Here is a 20,532-nt window from a genome sequence, read left to right on the forward strand (position 1 = left end):
CCCCCCCCAGTGGGGACCCTCACCCCATGTGGGTATGGCCAGCCTGGGTGAGCGGCTGAGGGCCGTTTTCAGGCTGGCCACACCCCCTTCAAGGTGGGGGTGGGTCCTGCTGGGTGCCTGGCCAGTCTGGGTGAGTGGCCAATGGTTGTTTGCAGGATGACCAAGCCCCCCCCAGTGGGGACCCTCACCCCATGAGGGTGTGGTCATCCTGGGTGAGGGGCTGATGGCTGTTTGCAGGCTGGCCACAGCCCCAGCCACCCAAGCTCTCAGTGGAGACTGGCTGGAAGCAGGTATCTTGGATTTATTTATCTTCTATAATTGAAACTTTGTTGCCTTGAGCGGAGGCCACAGCCAGCCAGGGCAGGCAGGAAGCTTGGCTTCCTCCATTGCCGGGGCAACCAAGCCTCCTGCTTGCTCCAGCTCAGTGGCTGCCGGCCGCCATGTTGGTTGGGTTAATTGGCATATAATTGCTATGATTGGCTGGTGGGCGTGGCTTGGGGCATAGCAGAGGTGCGGGGGCAATTTGTGTTTCTATTCTATTAGATTAGAGAAACTTCTTTATCCCTGGTAATACTCTGCTCCAAAATCTTTGTTGATATTAAAATAGCTACTCCCACTTTCTTTTTATTTCAGTTAGCCTAGTATATTTTTACCTGTTCTTTTCTTTTTTTTAAGCTTTGACTTTAAACGTTTATATGTTTTTATTTAAAATGGGTTTCTTGTATATAATATATAATGGGATTTTGCTTTTTGTCCATTCTGACAACCTTTGCCTTTTAACTGTATTGTTTCAACTATGTATATATACTGTGACTATTGATACCACTGAGTTTAAATTTCCCATTTTGGTATTTGTTTTTGACTTCCCTACCTATTCATTTTCCTTCTGTTTTTCTTTTCCTGCCTTCTCTTTGATTATCTTTTATTATTCTATTTTGTCTCATTTATTGATTTATTTGCTATGCTCTGGAAGCATTAACATTTTCTCTTTATATTTGATATTCTTAAATTTCTCTATAGTGTATCTAGGTATGGGTTTCCTTCTCTTTCTTCTTTGGTAGTCTATGCCTGTTCAATATCTCTGTTTTTTTTTCTCCTTCAAATATTTCCTCATTTTCTTTTTTTTTCTTTCTTGTTTTTCTATTATGTGAGTAGTGAAATTTTAATTGTATCCTATACATCTCTTAGCTTTTCTTTCACATTTAATTTTTTCTTGTCTTTTCCTACTTCATATTGGGAGATTTCCTCATTCTGATCTTTCAATTTGATCCCATTTTCCTTATTTATATCCATTTCACTTTTATCCCATCTATTGCATTGTGTTTTATTTTTCCCAATTATTACTTGCTTAATGCTTGTTTTTAAAAAATGTTTTCTTGTTCTTGTTTCACATTGCTAGTATCTTTTCTTATCTCCTTTAATATATTATTTGGCTAATTTAAAAGTTCTTGGTCCTCTGTTCTGTTCATGTTGGGATCTGTAATTGAGATATGTTGTTTCCTTGTGAAATAAATACCTTGTTATTTTGAGCTATGAGCTATTTTCTCCTGGGGATACTGGCTACCCTGTCAGGCAGACCCTTAGACAGAAACACCAAATTTACTCAGCTCCAATGACAGCACGGGTGAGTATATGTTCTCTCAGGTAGAGAGCCCCATGGACCAGAAAACTAGTAGCTGCCTCCTCACCCCTCAAAACAACTCCAGCCTTCAGGTCTTCAACTGTTACCTAGAGGGGAACACCCATTAGAAAGAGATACTGTACTCATTAGAGTATATTCTCTGGGAGAATAAAGGCTGCATCTCTTCCTACTAAATGAAACAGGAATAATCAGATCACAATTCAAAAATGTAGTCTTTTAAAATAAAAGAATAAAAGGCCCATTTGAACTTACCTCCCAAGTGGCACACAGATTTGAATTGTGATATAACCAATTGCCATACTCATCTTTAGGATAAAATTCATCTCCAGGCTAAAAAAGAAAAAAAAAAGGATAATTCCTTTTATTTATATCTGGGAATTAAAATGATGGAATTTGAATTGTCCTTATGCCAATATACCCTAGCCCTGGGAAAGCAATAAAAGTTTAATTATTTGTTAGTATGTTTATATAATTATATAATACATTATATTTTTATATATTTCTCACCTTTGTGGGACTGTCCAGAAATTCTTTCATTTTTCTAAAATATGTGACACATTAATCCCAGTATCCTATACTGGCATTCATTTTCCCTTTATTTATCAACAGATTATCCTTATTCCTAATCCATGAACTTTCTCCTAATGACAGAATTACTCATCAAATATTTTTATTATTTCTCACCTTTGTGGGACTGTCCAGAAATTCTTTCATTTTTCTAAAATATGTGACACATTAATCCCAGTATCCTATACTGGCATTCATTTTCCCTTTATTTATCAACAGATTATCCTTATTCCTAATCCATGAACTTTCTCCTAATGACAGAATTACTCATCAAAAAAGAGTAGAGGCTGCGAATTAGGACTCTGAGACTCAGTGTTTTGACAGTTGAGGACAGCACGGCATGTTACTTCTCAGTTCTGGCAAACTTGCTCACTGGTTTTTTTCCTTTCATTTTGGGGCCCTCCAGGAGTTCAGCAATTTTTTTTCCTACTTCACACATTAGTGTCAACTTTCTTTCTCTTGTTTTTGGGTGATCCTTTCCCAACTAAGGCTAACTGGTGTGGAACATTATCTTTCAGATTTCTCTTTTGTGGCTGTATCTAAACATGGGATCCATTTCTTATGGGCTTGAAAATGGAATACAGTGGGGCCTTGACTTACGAGTTTAATTCGTTCTGTGACAGAGCTCGTAACTCAAATTACTCGTATGTCAAATCATTAAAGTGAACGAGTGAGACACGTGATGCTGGGCTGATGTTGTGGCGTTCACTGTGACGTTCGCTGCGCCAACTAGCGGTGGGGTATCTGAAGCTGGCTCGTAACCCGAATTTTAGCTCTTTCCCAACTAAGGCCAGCTGGTGTGGAATGTTATCTTTCAGATTTCTCTTTTTTGGCTGTATCTAAACATGCGACTCATTTCTTATGGGCTTGAAAATGAAATAGAGAGAAATGAAAGATGATTCCTAGGCTCCTGGGGTGGATGGTGGTAATCATTTCCTGAGTTTGGGTTAGCAATCAAGAGTTTTTTATGAATATTTTGAGTTTGAAATGACCAAACGTTCAAGTGGCTATTCGAGAAGGCAGTTGAACAGAGAAATCTCAGAAAGAGGCTTAGAAAGAGGTCATGGCTATAGACAAACTTTGGTAGCCCTTACATATAAAATAATAATCAATCCTTGCAACTAGGTCTCTTATAGACACAGTGTGGCTCAGTAAGACAAGAATAGAGGTACTATTCTGGGCATAACAACATTTGGAGGTTGGCAGAGAAGCTACCAAAGAATCAAGAGAGGGTGGTATTATAGAAGTCACAAGAAGAAAATGTATACTGGAGATAGTAGACAACTGTGTTGGAAGGTATCAAATAATATGAGGATACAGTGTCTATTGGGTATGGTTGTCAGCATACAAGTCTTTGTAGACCTTGATAATAGGAATTTTTATTGAAAATCAAGCAATTGGACAAAATTTATTATTATTATTATTATTATTATTATTATTTATATGAGAGAAGGGAGAGGGAGAGAGAGATAGAAACATTAATGATGAGAGAGAATGATTGATAGGCTGCCTCCTGAACGCTCCAACGAGGCATCGAGCCCGTAACCAGGGCATGTGCCCTTGCCTGGAACTGTATGTTCAGTCTGCAGGCTGACGTTCTATCCACTGAGCCAAACCAGCTAAGGCAAAATTCATTATATTAAAAAAACCTTTTTTTTTTCTTCCACTATCTCACCTGAATAAAACTTTCCCCCGGTGATATCACTTTCTTTAGCAAACACAATTTTGACTCAATTTCTTCCTGTCTCACTTAGAGCAGGAAAAAGGGTCCTTATTCCTCAATGCCACATAATCATTCATGTTAATTACCCTTTCTGTTTCTGCTTCCCAAGCTCTTTGAAATTCTCAACACTATGGCCCACATTTCCACTTCAGTCTCCCTCCATATTTCTTGCCTTTTGCATTTTCCAATTTTACTTCTGTTTGGAATGGTTTTATGCCTCTATCATACACTGTGTTAAATACTTTTTACTTTCCAAGACTTTAATTAAGTCCTATCACCCCTGAACCCATGTTAGCTATTCCTCTTAAGCATGTTCCTCTTAAGCTTCCATTGTGCCTCCTTTACTCACCCCTCATCTGAATCATTCCATGGTCTTTCTCCCTCCACTCCTGCTCATACTGAAGACAGTATTAGAAGAATAATTCAACCCTCTAAAAAGCTATGCTATTGATTCTCATTCCTATTCATCAGTATCTCCATTTATTTTTTAAAAATGCCATTCCTCATAAAAAAAAAAATAAGGCAGAAGGGACTGTATATTGTCAGAAAACAAATATGGGAATGGCATCAGGGGATTTAGAATCTGATCCCAGTTCTGATGGATTTTAAACCTGAGTTAGCTGTTTCATTGCCTGGGGCCTCAACTTTCTCTTTTGTGAAATGAAGATATTCTATATATTGGAATATATATTTCCACCTGATCATTTCATAATATTATTTTTTATTATCTATGAAATGTCAGGCATTGTGTCAGTAATTTCATATTATAATTTTAATGACTCCTCACAACACTAGGCAAGTGAGTTATTATTGTCTCAATTTACCAATAATGAAATTGAAAGAAAGTTCAGGAATATCAAAGATACTATGCTAATACTAGTAGGTAATAAAGCTGAAAGTCCCTCTTCTGCGTGACTCCGAAGTCCATTGGACCATGTTTAGGTGATGTGTAAAGGGATCAGGTAATAACTTGACCAAGTCATCTGGCTCACATGTGACAGAGCTGGGATTCAAACAAGGCACCTCGGTTCTGGAGCTCATGCTTCGTATCACCATGCGTGCTAAGTGACCTCTGATTAATGAGTACAGTGGCAATCTGTTATTTTGCTTTCTACCATTCTTATGCCTTCTTCTATAGAAGAGCTCATTCTACAATTCCAACTCTTGGCCAAAGATGTCAGTCAGCCATGTCCTTACACAAAGATTAGTCAGCAAAAGTTATGTGACCCAAGCAAGGCTGATCTGTGTTTCTTTATGAGGTTTAATGTGTAGTCTCTCTTCCTCTGAATTCTTAAGTTGTATTGTGAAGTGGTCTTGGCATGTCAATGGGCATTTTGCCATCATATAGAAAGAAATTTTTGAGAATTAAGCCACCAGAACACAGGAATAGAGAAAGGGCCAGAGTGTAGATAGATAGTTTGAACTTCTGGATCCAGTCCTTTGGAATTAGGTATGCCTTGGAATTCTCAGTTCCCTTTTTTGCTAATGCCAATTTGAGTTGGGTTTCTGCCATTTATAACAAGAGTTCTGACTAAAACAAAGGTGTTGGGTATAGCAAGTAATGAACAAAGAGTGTGGAATTGGCCCGGTCAGTATGGGATTGTGGATAGTGAGGATTCTCCAGCTGAGACTTGGATATTCTTGCTATGCAATAGCATGGCATCTTGTTAAATTGTTGCCTTGTTGTGTCTTGAGACTCTGACAATGGGCATACTAAGATTGGAGCTTTAGGGCACTTAGTAGGAAAACATTGGGTGTTAGAGTTTGTTGGCCATTTTTGCAGTCTTCAGTCAGGTCCTGAAGAAATATAAATGTGTTTATTGCTACTTGGCTTGTAAGATGAGTGGTAAGATCATATTTTGCTAAAACAGGTACTTTCTGCTTCTAGATGCCTCCCCAAATGGCAGAAGTTCAGCTCTGAGCCTTCTAGAGTTAGAAAAGTCTGTGTCAGCCAAGACAGGAAGGTAAGAATCCTAGAGGGAAATAAAATTGGACTTTGGGAGAATCCTTGTCCATTTCTCTCTGAAGACAAGATCTCAGGCCAATGATGCCATGTCCAACAAAGGAGCACCATCCACTGAGATGGAGACTGGGTGCAAAGAATGCATGACCTGTGCCTCCCTGTTTTGTATTATTTCAAGCCAGATGGGGGCAGTAAACTGAGGACTGAGCAGATGAGCAGAACAAGGAGGTTCTTTACTCAGTTGCAGAAACCACAGCCAAGGATTAGATGTAAGAAGGCTACCCTCTAAGATTTCTAGTTTTAATTACTCTTTAATGGAGCTGACTGAATGTGAATTTACTGAAAGCCTAGGAAAATGTTCAGGGATATTGTCTGTCCATGAAATCCCAAACTGACCATTCAAAGCCTTTGACTAACCATTGTGAAGGCCATTGTGAAGCCTGCAAACTCCTATCAAGGATGCAAAAGGGGAATCTTTCCCAAAGTCCCTCTTGCATGTGACCACAGAGAAGAGTCGTCAAGGAAAGAGCTTCCAGAGAACAGAACAGGGGCAGCCAGGTTGCTTGTGTGAAGGAAATCTGGGCACTTCAATGACCAGTTTCATTTTCAGTCTCTCCTTTCTCTGAGACATTTGAAAACAGTTACTTCTCTTCAGCAGTGTATATGGGATGTGTTGTTGGTGGTTAAATTAACACAGAGTCCATAAATTGAGAAAGTTTAAAGAAGAAGTGCATTTGAATTAGAGGAATAGCTATCACCCTGATCTTGTTGCTGACCCCCTCTCCCCCAAAACCTGACCATTCTTTGGGTTATGTCCCTTTGGAGCGGTGGAAGGTGAATAAGTTTTCAGTTGTATACATTATTTTGCATTATGTCGTGCAGGAACATTTTCATGACTATGTGAATGGGAAGAAGGGTGTGTCTGGATGCTGGACAGGTAAAATTGGACTACTGTTTGGGGACTACTTGATGGTTTGATGGACAGCTTAAACTACAGTTGTAAAGACATGCTATAATAAAAAGTGCATTAGATTAGGAATCAAGAAACATGGGATCCAAGCCTAAGTCTGTTACACATAATCTTTCTGGGCATTTGTTAGGCTAGCCAGTGTTGTCTAACCTATGGTAACAAAATGATAACATTCTGTGGTGCTAAGTAATTAACTAGTTTCGTGCACATGGCTGCTGGCTTGTGGCTGCCAAAGAGCAGAGACCAAACCTTTAGGTGTCTGAACTCACCTTAAAAGCCATGGGCATTTCAATGATATAAAGATCAACATAATCTAGCTGGAGCGTCTTGAGTGTCTTCTCCAGGTATGGGCGGACCCTCTCTGGTTCAAAATGGGTAGCCCACAGCTGAAAGAATAAAAAGGGGATAGTGAACTAACATTCACGCTATTAAAAAAATAATAATAATGTAGCTCTTTATTCTTTTTCCCACATATTTTTTTATTGATTTCAGAGAGAAAGTGAGAGGGGGAGAGGGATAGAAACATCAACGATGAGAGAGCATCATTATTTGGCTGAGTCTTGCATGCCCTCTACTGGGGATTGAGCTTGCAATCCAGGCATGTGCCCTTGACGGAATCAAACCATGAAAATATTCTGAAATTAGGCAGAGAAAAGTGACATCAGGTCCATCATTAATATGAGGGGATGGAGGGGAAGGGAAGCTCTCACCTTTCCGCAGTAGAAAATATCCTCTCTCTTCACCCTTCCTTCTGCTATCTTCTCTCTGATGGCCTCCCCCACTTCGTTCTCATTCTGGTAGCTGTAGGCCCCATCAATGTGCCGGTACCCAACATCGATGGCCATCTTAACTGATGTCTTACAGCTCCCCTTAGAGGTCTGAAATAACAAAGGGTTGAGGTTTTGGAGAAAAGGAATCAGTCCTTAGTTCAATCATTATTAATGAAGACGCTTTGCTGTACATTGTTTTAGAGTGAAAATGACAAATTCCCAATTCCATGCTGTTGTGATTGGAAGATGGTATCGGCTGGAGAAACTGACCTTCTAGGCAGCATTCCATCCTCAGTGGGAGACTCCATCCATCCCAGGTCTGCCCTTAGCTTTGTGGTTTCAGAAATGTGACTTGATCAATGTTACCAATGACAAGAGTTTTTATGATATCCATGCTATAGGATGGCACAGTTCATTGACAAAGGTTCAGTTATAAATCAAAGGTTTGGGTGAATAAACTGAGATATAGCCACAGAATGGAAAACTAACAGGTAGTAAAAAGGAATGAACTATTGATAGACACAGCAACATGGATGAATATCAAATATTCTTCTTTCTACTGAAGAAAAGAAGCAAGACAAAAAAGAATACTTTATGATTTCATTCATATAAAATGCTAGAAAATGAAAAGTAATCTATAGTGAGATTCAGATCAGTGATTTTCTGGGGTGGGGGTTGTGGACATGGGATTACATGGGATCACAAAGAAACACAAGGAAACTTGGCGGTAATGAATACATTCACCATCTTGATTGTGATGATGGCTTCATGGGTGCATACATGTGCCAGATGAATCTGATTGTATACTTTAAATATGTGCAGTTTTTTTGTACGTCAGTTATGCCTCAATAAAGATGGGGGGGAAAGGTTGTTGAGTAGCATCCTAGATTTTTCAATATATATACTTATCAAATTTGGTAGCCAAAATTTTGTTCATTTTATTAATCTGCATGAAGCAAAGAATGAGAATATCCTCTCCCCTGTACATTGACAGTAATGAAAACAAAATAAACAAACAAAAAACACCTGAAAAATTCTTGACACTTGAGTTGTAAGTTATCCATCTTTCAGATTACACATAAATTACTGTTCTTTAGTTATGAAGACATTTTATTTATTTTTATTGAAGTGACATTGGTTAATAACATTATATAAACTTCATGTGAATAACCTTGTAATTTGGTACCTGTATACTCTATTGTGTGTTTACCACCAAAAGTCTAGTTTCCTTTTGTTATGATATATTTGACCCCCTTTCCTCATCTTCCTCTCCCCCAACCACCTTCCCTTCTGGTAACCAACCATTCTGTTGTCTGTATGTATGAGTTTGTTTTTGTTTTGTTAGTTCATTACTTTTTTTGTTTTATATTCTACATATGAGTGGTTTTGGGCCTTTTCTGTCTGACTTATTTCACTTAGCATAATACTCTCAAGATTCATTCATTTGTGACCAATGGCAATATTTCATCTTTTTTATGGCTGAGGAATATTCCTTCATGTTTATCTACTATGTCTTCTTTAGCTATTTATTCACTAGTAGACACTTAGGTTGTTTCCAGTCTTGGCTATTGTAAATAATGATGCAGTTAACATAGGGGTCTATCTATCTATCTATCTATCTATCTATCTATGGTAGATAGATAGATAGATAGATAGATAGATAGATAGATAGATAGATTTTAATATTCTTTGGATGAATACCCAAAAGAGGAATTGCTGAGTCATATGGTATTTCTATTCTTAATTTTTTGAGGAAACTCCATACTGCTTTCATAATGGCTGCACCAATTTACAATCCCTCCAAGGGTTACGTTTTCTTCACATCCTCCTCAACACTTGTTATTTCTTGTCTTTTTGAAAACAGCCATTGAATAGGTGTGCGATGATATCTCATTGTGGTTTTGATGAGCATTTCTCTAATTAGTGTTGTTGAACATTTTTGTTATTGGCTCCTTTTTTATAAATTAGCTGCCCATACATATGTGGATTTATTTCTCAGCTCTCAGTTCTGATCCCTTGGTCAGTTCTTTCATTTTTAAAAAATCTGAGTTTTCTCTCCTCTTCCACTTGAATCATTTCTAGATTTCTATTTTCAACCTCATTAATCCTCTCTTCCACATGGTTTGTCCTTTTTCTAATGCTTTCTAATGCTTTCTTCACTTCATTTACTGAGTTCTTCAGCTCCAGACTTTCTGTTTGGTTATTTTTTATAGTTTAAATTTCTTTGGTAAATTACTCCTTTGGTTTGTTAATTTTATTCCTGAGCTCATTGACCTGCCTTTCTGAGTTTTCTTGTATATCACTGAGTTTCTTCATGACTGCTATTTTGAATTCTGTATTATTTAGATAATTCTATCTTCCATGACTGAGTTTGGTTTCCGGAGAATTGTGATTTTCTTTCTGTGTTACCATGTTACCTTAACTGTTCATGGTACTCAATGGGTTGTTCCTCTGCTGGAACATTTAAAACAGTGAATATCTTTCTTATTTAGGTACTGTTTTGATTTTAACAATTCAGCAGGTTGATAATTAGAGGTCTTTGTTTTGTCTACCAGTAGATGGTGCTCTAGTACAAGCTTCTGTTTTCTCTTACCAATTCTACTTGCCCCTGGGGTGGGGGGGGTCACCACTGTGGTCATGGGAGTTGCCACCTGGGTGATAGGGTGGTGAGTGCTCTGCTGTATTTTGGTCCTCTGGGTCTGGAGACCTCACTACTATGGTGTGAGGATGTGGTGGCTGAGGGGAGAGTTTGCTTTGTGAACCCAGTGCTGGGTTACCTGGTTCCCTTCCTGGCTGGTGCCACTGCACTATATAGAGCTGGGAGACCAGAGACATGTCTTTGCTTTTGCTACCAGGCTCCACTGCAGTAAGGGAGGAGGAAGCAGGTTCTCAGGTGCCAATGCTGTTTCTATCCCTCTTACTGTCCACTGGGCCATAGTGTGAAGGCCACACCCTGACTCCTCCACCACGACCCCATTAGCTGGGGCCACAGGCTAGCCATGGTGGCTGTGGAACCACATCTGCAGACACCATCCCTGTTTTCTCCCTCATCTTGCCTACCCTAAGTGTTCCAATACACCCTCCTTCAGATGTACCAATGTGTGTCTCTCTCAAGCTTGCTAGTGTGTTGAACAGAGTAACTTTTATTGCATTAAAGATGTCTGATTAGTTGTAGATTTAAGGGAAGATATACATGGGTCTATTTGTTCCACCATGATGCTCTGTGATGACATTTTAAATATAAAAGGGTGTGTCTCAATAAACAGATGGCCAATAGATATATGAAAGGATGCTCAGTGTTACTAATCATTAGGGAACTGCAAATTAAAATCACAATTAGATATCACCTTACACCTGTCAGATTGGCTATCATCAAGAAATCAACAAATAACAAGTGTTGGCAAAGATGTGGAGTAAAGGGAACCCTCATGCATTATTGGTGGGATTGCAAATTGGTGCATCCGCTATGGAAAACTGTGGAAGTTCCTCAAGATAATAAAATAGAACTACCATATGACCCAGTAATTCCATTTCTGGGCATGTGTCTGAAGAAACCAAAATATTAATTCAAAAAGATAAATGTTCATTGCAGCACTATGATTCCATAGCCAAGATATGGAATCAACCTAAATGTCCATCAGTAGATGACTGGAAAAGAAGATGAGGTACATATATACAATGAAATATCACTCAGCCAAAAAAAAGAATTAAAGTATACCATCTGTGACAGCATGAATGAATCTAAAGGGTATTATCCTAAGTGAAATAAGTCAGCCAGAGAAAGCCAAATACCATATGATTTCACTTATATGTGGAATCTAAAGAACAAAATTAATGAACAAATAAAATGGAAATAGACTTAGAGATACAGAGAACAAATTGATGATTGCCAGATGGGAGGGGTTGTTGTGGGGACTGGGTGAAAAAAGCGAAGGGATTAAGAAGTACAGAAGGCAGTTACAAAATAGTCACAGGGATCTAAAATACAACAAAGGGACTGTAGCCAATAATATTGTACTAACTATGTAGGGTGCCAAGTGGGTACTAGACTTATTGGAGTCATCACTTCAAAAATTACATAAATATCTAATCACTATACTATACTCTTGAAACTAGTATAATATTTAATGTCAACTGTAATTGAAAAAAGTCTCTATATTTAGTTCCATTTTTTCTTAATGAGAAACATAATTCTTGATGGAGAGTTCTTTGAAGATAAACACATATCCTCATCAAATAAAATTTTCAAATCGTATTTTAGGTTTTGTGTGTGGGAGAGGTTTAATCCTGTTTGTTGATTTTTAGTGATCTCAAATTAAGATGATCATTCTGATCTCTTTCACAAATGTTGAGAAGTACTTGTGCTTGCTTCTAGAATTTCAGTGTTCTCACCAAATGCTCGACAAATCATATCAGACCTGTGAAATCTGACTCACAGCTATTGATTTGTTGTAAAATGAGTGAGGCAAAAAATCTCATGTATTTCTAGTGGCTTTTTAGTCTGGGGCTGAAATACAAGGTCTTAGGAGCATTAATTGTATTCCCCCCCCACCACCACCACCCCTATTTTAGCAGAAAGTTAGCATTATTGAGAAAATAAGTGATATGAAAAATGAACAAAGTGGCTGCACAGATGGTTAGATAAAGGATTCATAGTAACAAATATCAAGTAGTTGGAGAAAGAAACACACCTTCTAGAACCTCTTTGATTGACTATATAATTAATAGGGCTTAAACAGAAATCGAAGCCAAAAAGAACCCCAAACTGTAAAATGAGATATTATGAAAGACAGCACAGAAATAAACTCATGCCTTTATGAGTCAATTAGTATTTCACAAAGGAGGCAAGAACATACAATAGTCTATACAATAAATGGTGTTGGGGAAACTGGACAAATACGTGCAAAAAAAATGAAACTAGACCACTAACTTACACTACACATAAGAATAAACTCCAAATAGATTAAACCATAAACTCAAAACCATAAAAATCCTAGAAGAAAACATAGGGAGGAAAATCTAAGACATTTCTCATAGCAATATTTTTTTTTCTGATATATCTCCTTGGGCAAGGGAAACAAAAGGAAAAATAAATAAGATTACATCAAACTAAGAGTTTTTGCACAGCAAAGGAAACCTTCAACAGAATGAAAAGATAACACTCTGCATGGGAGAACATATTCACCAGTGATACATCTGATCATCTGATAAATCTGATAAGGGGTTATATCTAAAATTTATAAAAAAACAGAAAACTCAACACCAAAAAGCAATCCAATTAAAAAATTGGCACAAGACCTGAATAGACACTTCTCCAAAGAGGATGTACAGATAGCCAAGAGCTATATGAAAAGACAGATGCTCAACACCACTAATCATCAAAGAAATGCAAATTAAAACCACAATGAGATATCACCTCACATCTGTCAGAATGGCTATCATCAATAAGAATCAACTTTCATCCTCCAGGATATAACATATATTCTAGGGCAACATCTTTTGTATGGTGTTGTGCCCCCAATAAGTACAATATGTGAGTCTAAAAACCCTGTAGGGGTGATTCATCTTAGCATCACTCCCTTTTACCCACTTGGAAAATGTGTGCTTCCCATTCCTAAATTTTAGGCTCTGAGGATCTAAAGGTCCTAATTCCCAGGTGAAACCAGCCTCCTTATTGTAAGGGAAAGGGTTGCCATATTGGAGGGGTAAGATACCTTATCATCACAAGGGGATAGGTGAACCAATGATATACTCATTACCAGTTGTGATTGTTAATGGACAAGGCAGCAGCCATGACTTGAGAGGGTAGTTGACTAGGGATTCAGACAACTCAGGGATGAGGATTTGGGACATAACACTAGGTAAGTCTCCCAGATTAGCAGAGATATTGGCTAAGGATACAGGGAACTTAGAATGGGTATTCTGGGAGGAAGAAAATAAGTAAAAGTTACAATTGAAGACAGCTTTAGTGGCAAGAGCTGTATTCATCCTGCTAACCTACCTCTTTTAAATTTTTCCCAGGAAACAGACCAAACAGAATTCTGGAAGAGCTGTTCCCAGGGGTGAATTTAGCATATAAAAGCAGTAGGTGCAATTGACAGCAGGGGTAGAACATGTCATAATGAACTGCATTTCCTCAGTCCTCAGAAGTGTTGGCTGCTCATTACTCACATCTGTTTCCCTCTATGGATGACCCAGGGTATAAAGGCCTGATGCTCTTACCTGAACTCAGCACAACTCTGTGGCACCATTCCCATTCCAGAACTCCTGTGGCATTGATGAGCAACTGCATTGCAGTTCAACTGTCCCCACTGCACACCCCCTTACAGGACTGGTCTCTGAGAGTACTCTCCAACAAGCCTCCTGCATGCAGATCTCCTTCTTAGAAGCTGTTCCCAGATTTCCCAATTTAACACTTGGGTAGAGAAGGATTTCTTAAACAAGCCACAGAAAGTACTAATGATAAATTAAAAGAGCGCTAAAGGTGAGCACATTAAAATTGGGAATGGAAATTATATGACTGCTTTGGAAATGATCTCTATTGACATCATCTGCTAGAAATGAATATACTGATACTCATTGGCCTAGCATTTCCACTCCTAACAATATACCTTAGAACAGTGGTTCTCAACCTTGGCTGCACATTAGAATCACCTGGGAATCCTTTCAAAATGCTGATTTCTGGGCCTCATCCTCCGGAAATTCTGTTTCTTTGTTATGGGGTAGGGCCACAACATTAGTAACAAAGAAACAGAATTTCTGGAGGATGAGGCCCAGAAATCAGGATTTTAAAAAGATTCCCAGGTGAGTCTAATGTACAGCCAAGGTTGAGAACCACTGCCTTAGAAGAACTTGCATGCAGGTCCAGTAAGATCTGTGTGAGATCCTTTGCAGCAATATTGCCTGTAACATCCCAAACTGGAAGCAATACAAATGCCCACCAACAGTAAAATTGATTCCGGTAAGTTATAATTAAATATCATACAGCAATAAATATGGCCAAAGACATGATTAATAACATGGGTGAATCTTATAGCATATTTAGAAAAAGAGGCAAGGCAAACAATAATGCATTCACTATGTTTCCATTCATAGAAAGTCCCCAAATTATCAAAATTAAAATGTATTGTTAGAAATGCATATTAAAATCGCACCACCCTTAGAAAAGAGTAAGAGAATAATTGCTTCTCTGTTCCTCTCAGAAAGCAATAAAAATATATATATTTTTAAAAAGTGAATTAATTTCTATCAAAGCCAAAAAAAAAGGAACAAGACTCAAGACTTGCCTATCAGACTTACCCAAATGGAGCTATGGGGAGAGAGACAGAAATAAGAGATTTGTTGGAGGCTATTATAGATGATTTTACCCCTGCATAAAAGCATTCATCCCTGCATGAAAGCATTTTGGGAAGCTTTCACAGAGAAAAGTTACATAGATAATTTGTACACTTTAGTTTTTTTCATTAGTGATCATCAGATGAGGTAATGCACAGAGTGCCTAGTGCCACTCCACACCGGTTCATCTTAAATTCTCTAATCCACAGGCATGAAACACCCTTATAAGAAAGTTGGTCATATGAGAGAGAGAAAAAATATTTGTAAGTCAGGAGAAGCTGGGCTGGTAAGCCTCACACAGCTCCATAAAACTGTCTTCCCACAGTTCCTATCTCTATATGTTCCAGTGAAATCTAAACCAGGCAAACGCTAGAGGGGACAGTGTAGATCTTCCTTATTTTAGCCTCCCATCTCTGCTCCGACCCCATCTATCCCTGAAGACAAGCCCACATCTTTGCTGGGTTCCCTGCTGCCCTCTAACTTCTGTATCACAACTGAACAGGATCCCAGGACAAATATTGACTGGCTTGACTGTGTACACAAAACATGAATGAGTTCCAGTTAAAGAATTACCTCAACCCAGCCTTCATTTTGTATCACTTGTAGAATGAAAGGTTTAGAAAAGGCTCTCAGGCATGTTTAATGGAGAAGACTAAATTTTTTCATCACCCCCAGGAATAAGACTGATTTTGAAGTTAAATCTAATTTAGTACTTTCATGTCAGGGTGACTGACTTGGGGGCAAGTGGTTCTAAGCCTCCACCTCATCAGCCCTGGGTAGATGATAAAGGAGTTTTCATTTGTTTGGCTTGGAACAGAAAGCCATGAGCCTGCTCTGTCTGAGATACTCCATTCTCCCCACTCCCATCTTGCCCATTAATCCCAGCTCTACCATTTCCCCTTCCCCAAATCTTTTGGATACATCTTGTGTGTTTTTCTTCACATTAGAGTTTTTGTGAGACATACCATTAACTCTCTATATTATTTTAAAACTGATAATATTTCTGATCACAAATGTGGTTTGTGCACACATGATCTTCATTTCTAGTAGTATCCCTCTTATGTCATATTCTTTAATTGATATATGTCATATCTTGTGAAGTAACTTACAGCTCTTTTTGGGAAATGGCACATGACTGCTTTTGAATGTCTCTAACTCATACCATTTATATATCCTAGGATAGATATTTCAGGGCATATATTTCTAGATACTTTCATATATAGAAATATATACAGAAAGTCATAGTTAGAAATATGCAGCTTCATTGATAAAAGAAATATTCATAACAGGCAATATTGTATAGGGATTAGACAGAGCATAGAATCTGACCCCAAACTTCATTGGTTCAAATCCCTATTCTGTTCCTTTGCATTATAAATTTGGGGCAATTTATTTAATCTTTCAGTTTTCTCACCTATAAAATTGGGTAATTTGGTATTTCATTCATAATGTTGTGAGAATTAAATTAGAAAATGCATCTAATGTGAAGCACTTCCTGGCACATGCTTACGTGTTCATAAAGTTTTAGGTATTACTATTGCATCCATTTGCATCTTCATGTTCTCTGCTCACATACATATGCATCCCCTTTCACAAACATTCCCTAATTTGACAAGCATTAGTTGAACACCCATTACCTACTAGACACTATGCTGGGAATACAGACCTAAACAAGACATAGCCTCTTTCCTAATGGATTTCAGTTTTGTGGGAAATATTGCAGAGAAACAATGATTAAAATATAGTATGATTAGTGCTACAATGGAGTTGAGCATAAGGGACTATGTGAACATGCAGAAGGGGCAAGCAGTGGTGGTTGGGACATGGGGGGTGGGCTGCTGGGTGAGAAAAGTGAAGGGATTAAGAAGTGCTAATCAGCAGTTATAAAATAGTCACAGGGTTATAGAGTACAGCATAGGGAATATAGTCAATAATCCAATATAATAAAAAGCTAATACGCAAATCAACCGAGCAGCGGAACGACCGGTGCTATGACATGCACTGACCACCAGGGGGCAGACACTCAACGCAGGAGCTGCCCCCTGGTGGTCAGTGTGCTCCCACAGGGGGAGTGCCGCTCAGGCAGAAGCTAGGTTCATGGTTGGTGAACGCAGCGCAAATGCAGTGGCAGTGGCAGTGGCCTCTCCCACCTCCATGGCAGCACTAAGGATGTCTGACTGCCTAAGCTGTCAGTTGGACATCCCCCGAGGGCTCCTGGACTGCAAGAGGGCGCAGGCTGGGCTGAGGGATACTAGAGGCCCGGTGAATTTCATGCACTGGGCCTCTAGTATTGTAATAACTATATATGGTGCCAGATGGGTACTTGAAATATCAGGGAATCACTTTGTAAAGTGTATGATTATCGAACCACTATGCTGTATACCTGAAAGTAATACAAAATAATATTGGATGTAAACTGTAATTGAAAAAGAAAATTAAAACAAACAAAATTTAACCATTCCCTTTCTTGTGTTTTCAGAGAGATCCTTTTTGTATTTTTAGGATACCATTTACTCTCATCTTCATTGTCCAATAGTTAATTATTAAAAAGTGTACTTCTTACCCTGGCCAATGTGGTTGGGTGTCATCCCATGTGCCAGAGGTCACAGGTTCAATTACCAGTCAGGGCACATGCCAGTAGGGACATACAAGAGGCAACTGATTGATGTTTCTCTCTTGTCATTGATGTTTCTATCTCTCCTTCTCCCTTCCTCTCTCTCTAAAATCAATAAAAACATATTTAAAAAATAAAAAGTGTGTCTCTCCTGTTAGATTTTTAATCCCAGGCAGCAAGACTATTCTCTTCATATTTGAAGATTCTGGAGCTTAGTGCTTCATACATGGTAGGTTTTCACTGGATGTACTTTAGACTGAACTAAATGTGCTCAAATACGAACTTAAAAAAATCACAGGCCATAAACTCAGTAATTTCACGTGCCTGAGATCAATAAAATAATAAACATCAGCTGAATTTTAGTAAAGAAAGCAGAAAGGTCCCATTCTCTAATCCAAGACCATTTTAAATCACAAAATGATTTAGTTTAATGTTTGACTCATTATTCATTCAGCCAAACAATAGCCCTTGGAGGTTGCTTTCATTATTACAAAAAGTGAATCAATGAGATATATTCAAAATGAATTGCAGATTATACTTTAGAAAAGTTTCTTATTTGAAAACAAAACAACACATAGAGAGAGATAAACTTACCAGTTTAGGCTCTGAGTAAGTACCAAGCCCAATGATAGGAATGCTGTTTCCATCACTTAGAAGTATGCGGTGATTTGCTGCTGTGAGGTCCATCTTGGAGAGCCTAGGACTTCAGATTTCTAGGAGTGATTCGGAACACTTTTGGACAGCTGTCCTAGGGCCTATTTAATCAAAGAAAGGAGGGCCAGAGGGAGGAGCAGTGGGAGGGAAGAGAGATTGACAGATCTATTTCTCAACCTGTTTTCTTCTAGGTTGTTATGAAAATACTGAGATTGTCCTTTGAACTTTATCAGACACATAAGAATAACTCATTGAGAGTTTATGCTTACTCCACTGCAAAGAAAAGATTGAACAACAACAACAAAAAAGGAAAGGAATCGAGTGGGGTTCTATCAGTTAGGATGCTTTTGTTGCCAACTAACAGGTCTATCTCAAATTCTCTTAAATATAAAGGAAATTTATTGGTTCATATTTCTGAAAACGTCAACATTAGGACTAGCTTAAGGTGAGACTAGAGTAGTTCCTTTCCCAGAACCTCCCTGGAGATTCTGATGCAGCAGGACTGGGCAGAGGTCTGGATTGCTACCACCTAGGTCAGTGGTTCTCAACCTTCCTAATGCCGCGACCCTTTAATACAGTTCCTCATGTTGTGGTGACCCCCAATGTCATTGTTACAAATTGAAGATAATTAAAGCATAGTGATCAATCACAAAAACAATATGTAATTATATGTGTTTTCTGATGGTCTTAGGCAACCCCTGTGAAAGGGTCGTTCAACCCCCAGGTTGAGAACCGCTGACCTAGGTAAACTTGGAAACATTGGGCCAGAGGAACAAAGGAAAAGGCAGTAAACAATTTCACACCCTCTGTCTCCTGGCTGTCTCAGCTGACTCTCCCCTTATCATTGAAAGACATTAATCAGCCCATGAAGTGACTCAACTCCAGCTTCAGGTCCACTAACACAGAACTTACCTCCTCCATTTGTACTGATGGACATTTGTACTGCTTCTAAATCTTGGCTATTGTAAATAGCACTGGAATTAACACAACCTGTCTTCTAACCATGGAGGGATTGAGCAAAAAAGAAAAAAAAGAGAAAGAACTCATGGACACAGACAATAGTGTGGTGATTGCAGGGGAAGAGGGTGGAAAAGGGGATGGGATGGGGGTGGGAGTGGGGGAGGAGAATAAACAGTGATGGGGGAAGAAAGAATACAAACTGGAAACAGCACGAAAGTCCATCAATGGGTGGATCGATAAAAAAGTTGTGGCACATTCATATAAAGGAATATGTTTTGTTGCTCCTCAGCAGCACAAAGGAACCAATTCCTTATGCAACAGCATCAATGCATCTCAAAATCATCATGCTTAAGAAAAAGAAAGACACAAAAGAGCACACAAATTGTAATTCCATGAAAAGACAAATCTCATTTACAGTGATAGGACACTGGTCAGTGATTGTCTGAGGGCTGGGATAGAAGGTTGGAATTCACTGGGAAGGGACACAAGGAGTCTTTTGAGATGATGGAAATGTCTCCTGTATCTAATTGTGGTGGTGGGATATATTTTGCCAAATATTATCTAACTACTAGAGGCCCGGTGCACAAAAATTTGCCCTCTCGTCTGGGACCCCTCAGGAGATAACGACCTGCTGGCTTAGGCCTGCTCCCAGGTGGCAGAGGGCACGCCCAATCCCTAGGTGGTGCCCCTGGTCAGGCTCAGAGCAGGGCCGATTGGGGAGTTGGGGCGCCGCCCCCTGTCATGCACAGAGCAGGGCGGATCGGGAGGTTGCGATGCCACCCTCAGTCACGCTCAGGGTAGGGCCGATTGGGGGGTTGGGGCACCGCCCCCTGTCACACTCAAGGCAGGGTCGATGGGGAGGTTGCGGCGCCACCCCCTGTCACGCACAGAGCAGGGCCAATCAGGGGGTTGGGCACTGCCCCCTGTCATGCACAGAGCAGGGCGGATTGGGAGGTTGCGATGCCACCCTCAGTCACGCTCAGGGTAGGGCCGATTGGGGGGTTGGAGCACCGCCCCCTGTCACACTCAAGGCAGGGTCGATGGGGAGGTTGCGGCGCCACCCCCTGTCACGCACAGAGCAGGGCCAATCAGGGGGTTGGGCACTGCCCCCTGTCATGCACAGAGCAGGGCGATTGGGAGGTTGCGATGCCACCCTCAGTCACGCTCAGGGTAGGGCCGATTGGGGGGTTGGGGCACCACCCCCTGTCACACTCAAGGCAGGGTCGATGGGGAGGTTGCGGCGCCACCCCCTGTCACGCACAGAGCAGGGCCAATCAGGGGGTTGGGCACTGCCCCCTGTCATGCACAGAGCAGGGCGGATAGGGAGGTTGTGG

The 20,532-nt window shown here is 39.6% G+C and overlaps 1 protein-coding gene across 2 annotated transcripts in view; it reads right to left on the reverse strand.

The window, feature by feature from the left end:
* Positions 1-18,341, reverse strand: part of AKR1D1 (aldo-keto reductase family 1, member D1) — a 34,963-nt gene extending 16,622 nt beyond the window's left edge. For both annotated transcript variants that reach the window (XM_005882491.2, XM_005882490.2), the window contains exons 1-4: positions 18,179-18,341; positions 7,576-7,743; positions 7,135-7,251; positions 1,895-1,972 (exon numbers count right to left, since the gene is read on the reverse strand). In XM_005882491.2, coding sequence (XP_005882553.1) covers positions 1,895-1,972; positions 7,135-7,251; positions 7,576-7,743; positions 18,179-18,271 — 456 coding nt within the window. In that variant the 5' untranslated portion in view covers positions 18,272-18,341. The remainder of the gene's footprint in view (positions 1-1,894; positions 1,973-7,134; positions 7,252-7,575; positions 7,744-18,178) is intronic.
* Between the last annotated feature and the right edge of the window lie 2,191 nt (positions 18,342-20,532).

Source organism: Myotis brandtii, unplaced genomic scaffold (assembly GCF_000412655.1).
Source record: "Myotis brandtii unplaced genomic scaffold, ASM41265v1 scaffold724, whole genome shotgun sequence".
NCBI classification, from domain to species: Eukaryota; Metazoa; Chordata; class Mammalia; order Chiroptera; family Vespertilionidae; genus Myotis; species Myotis brandtii.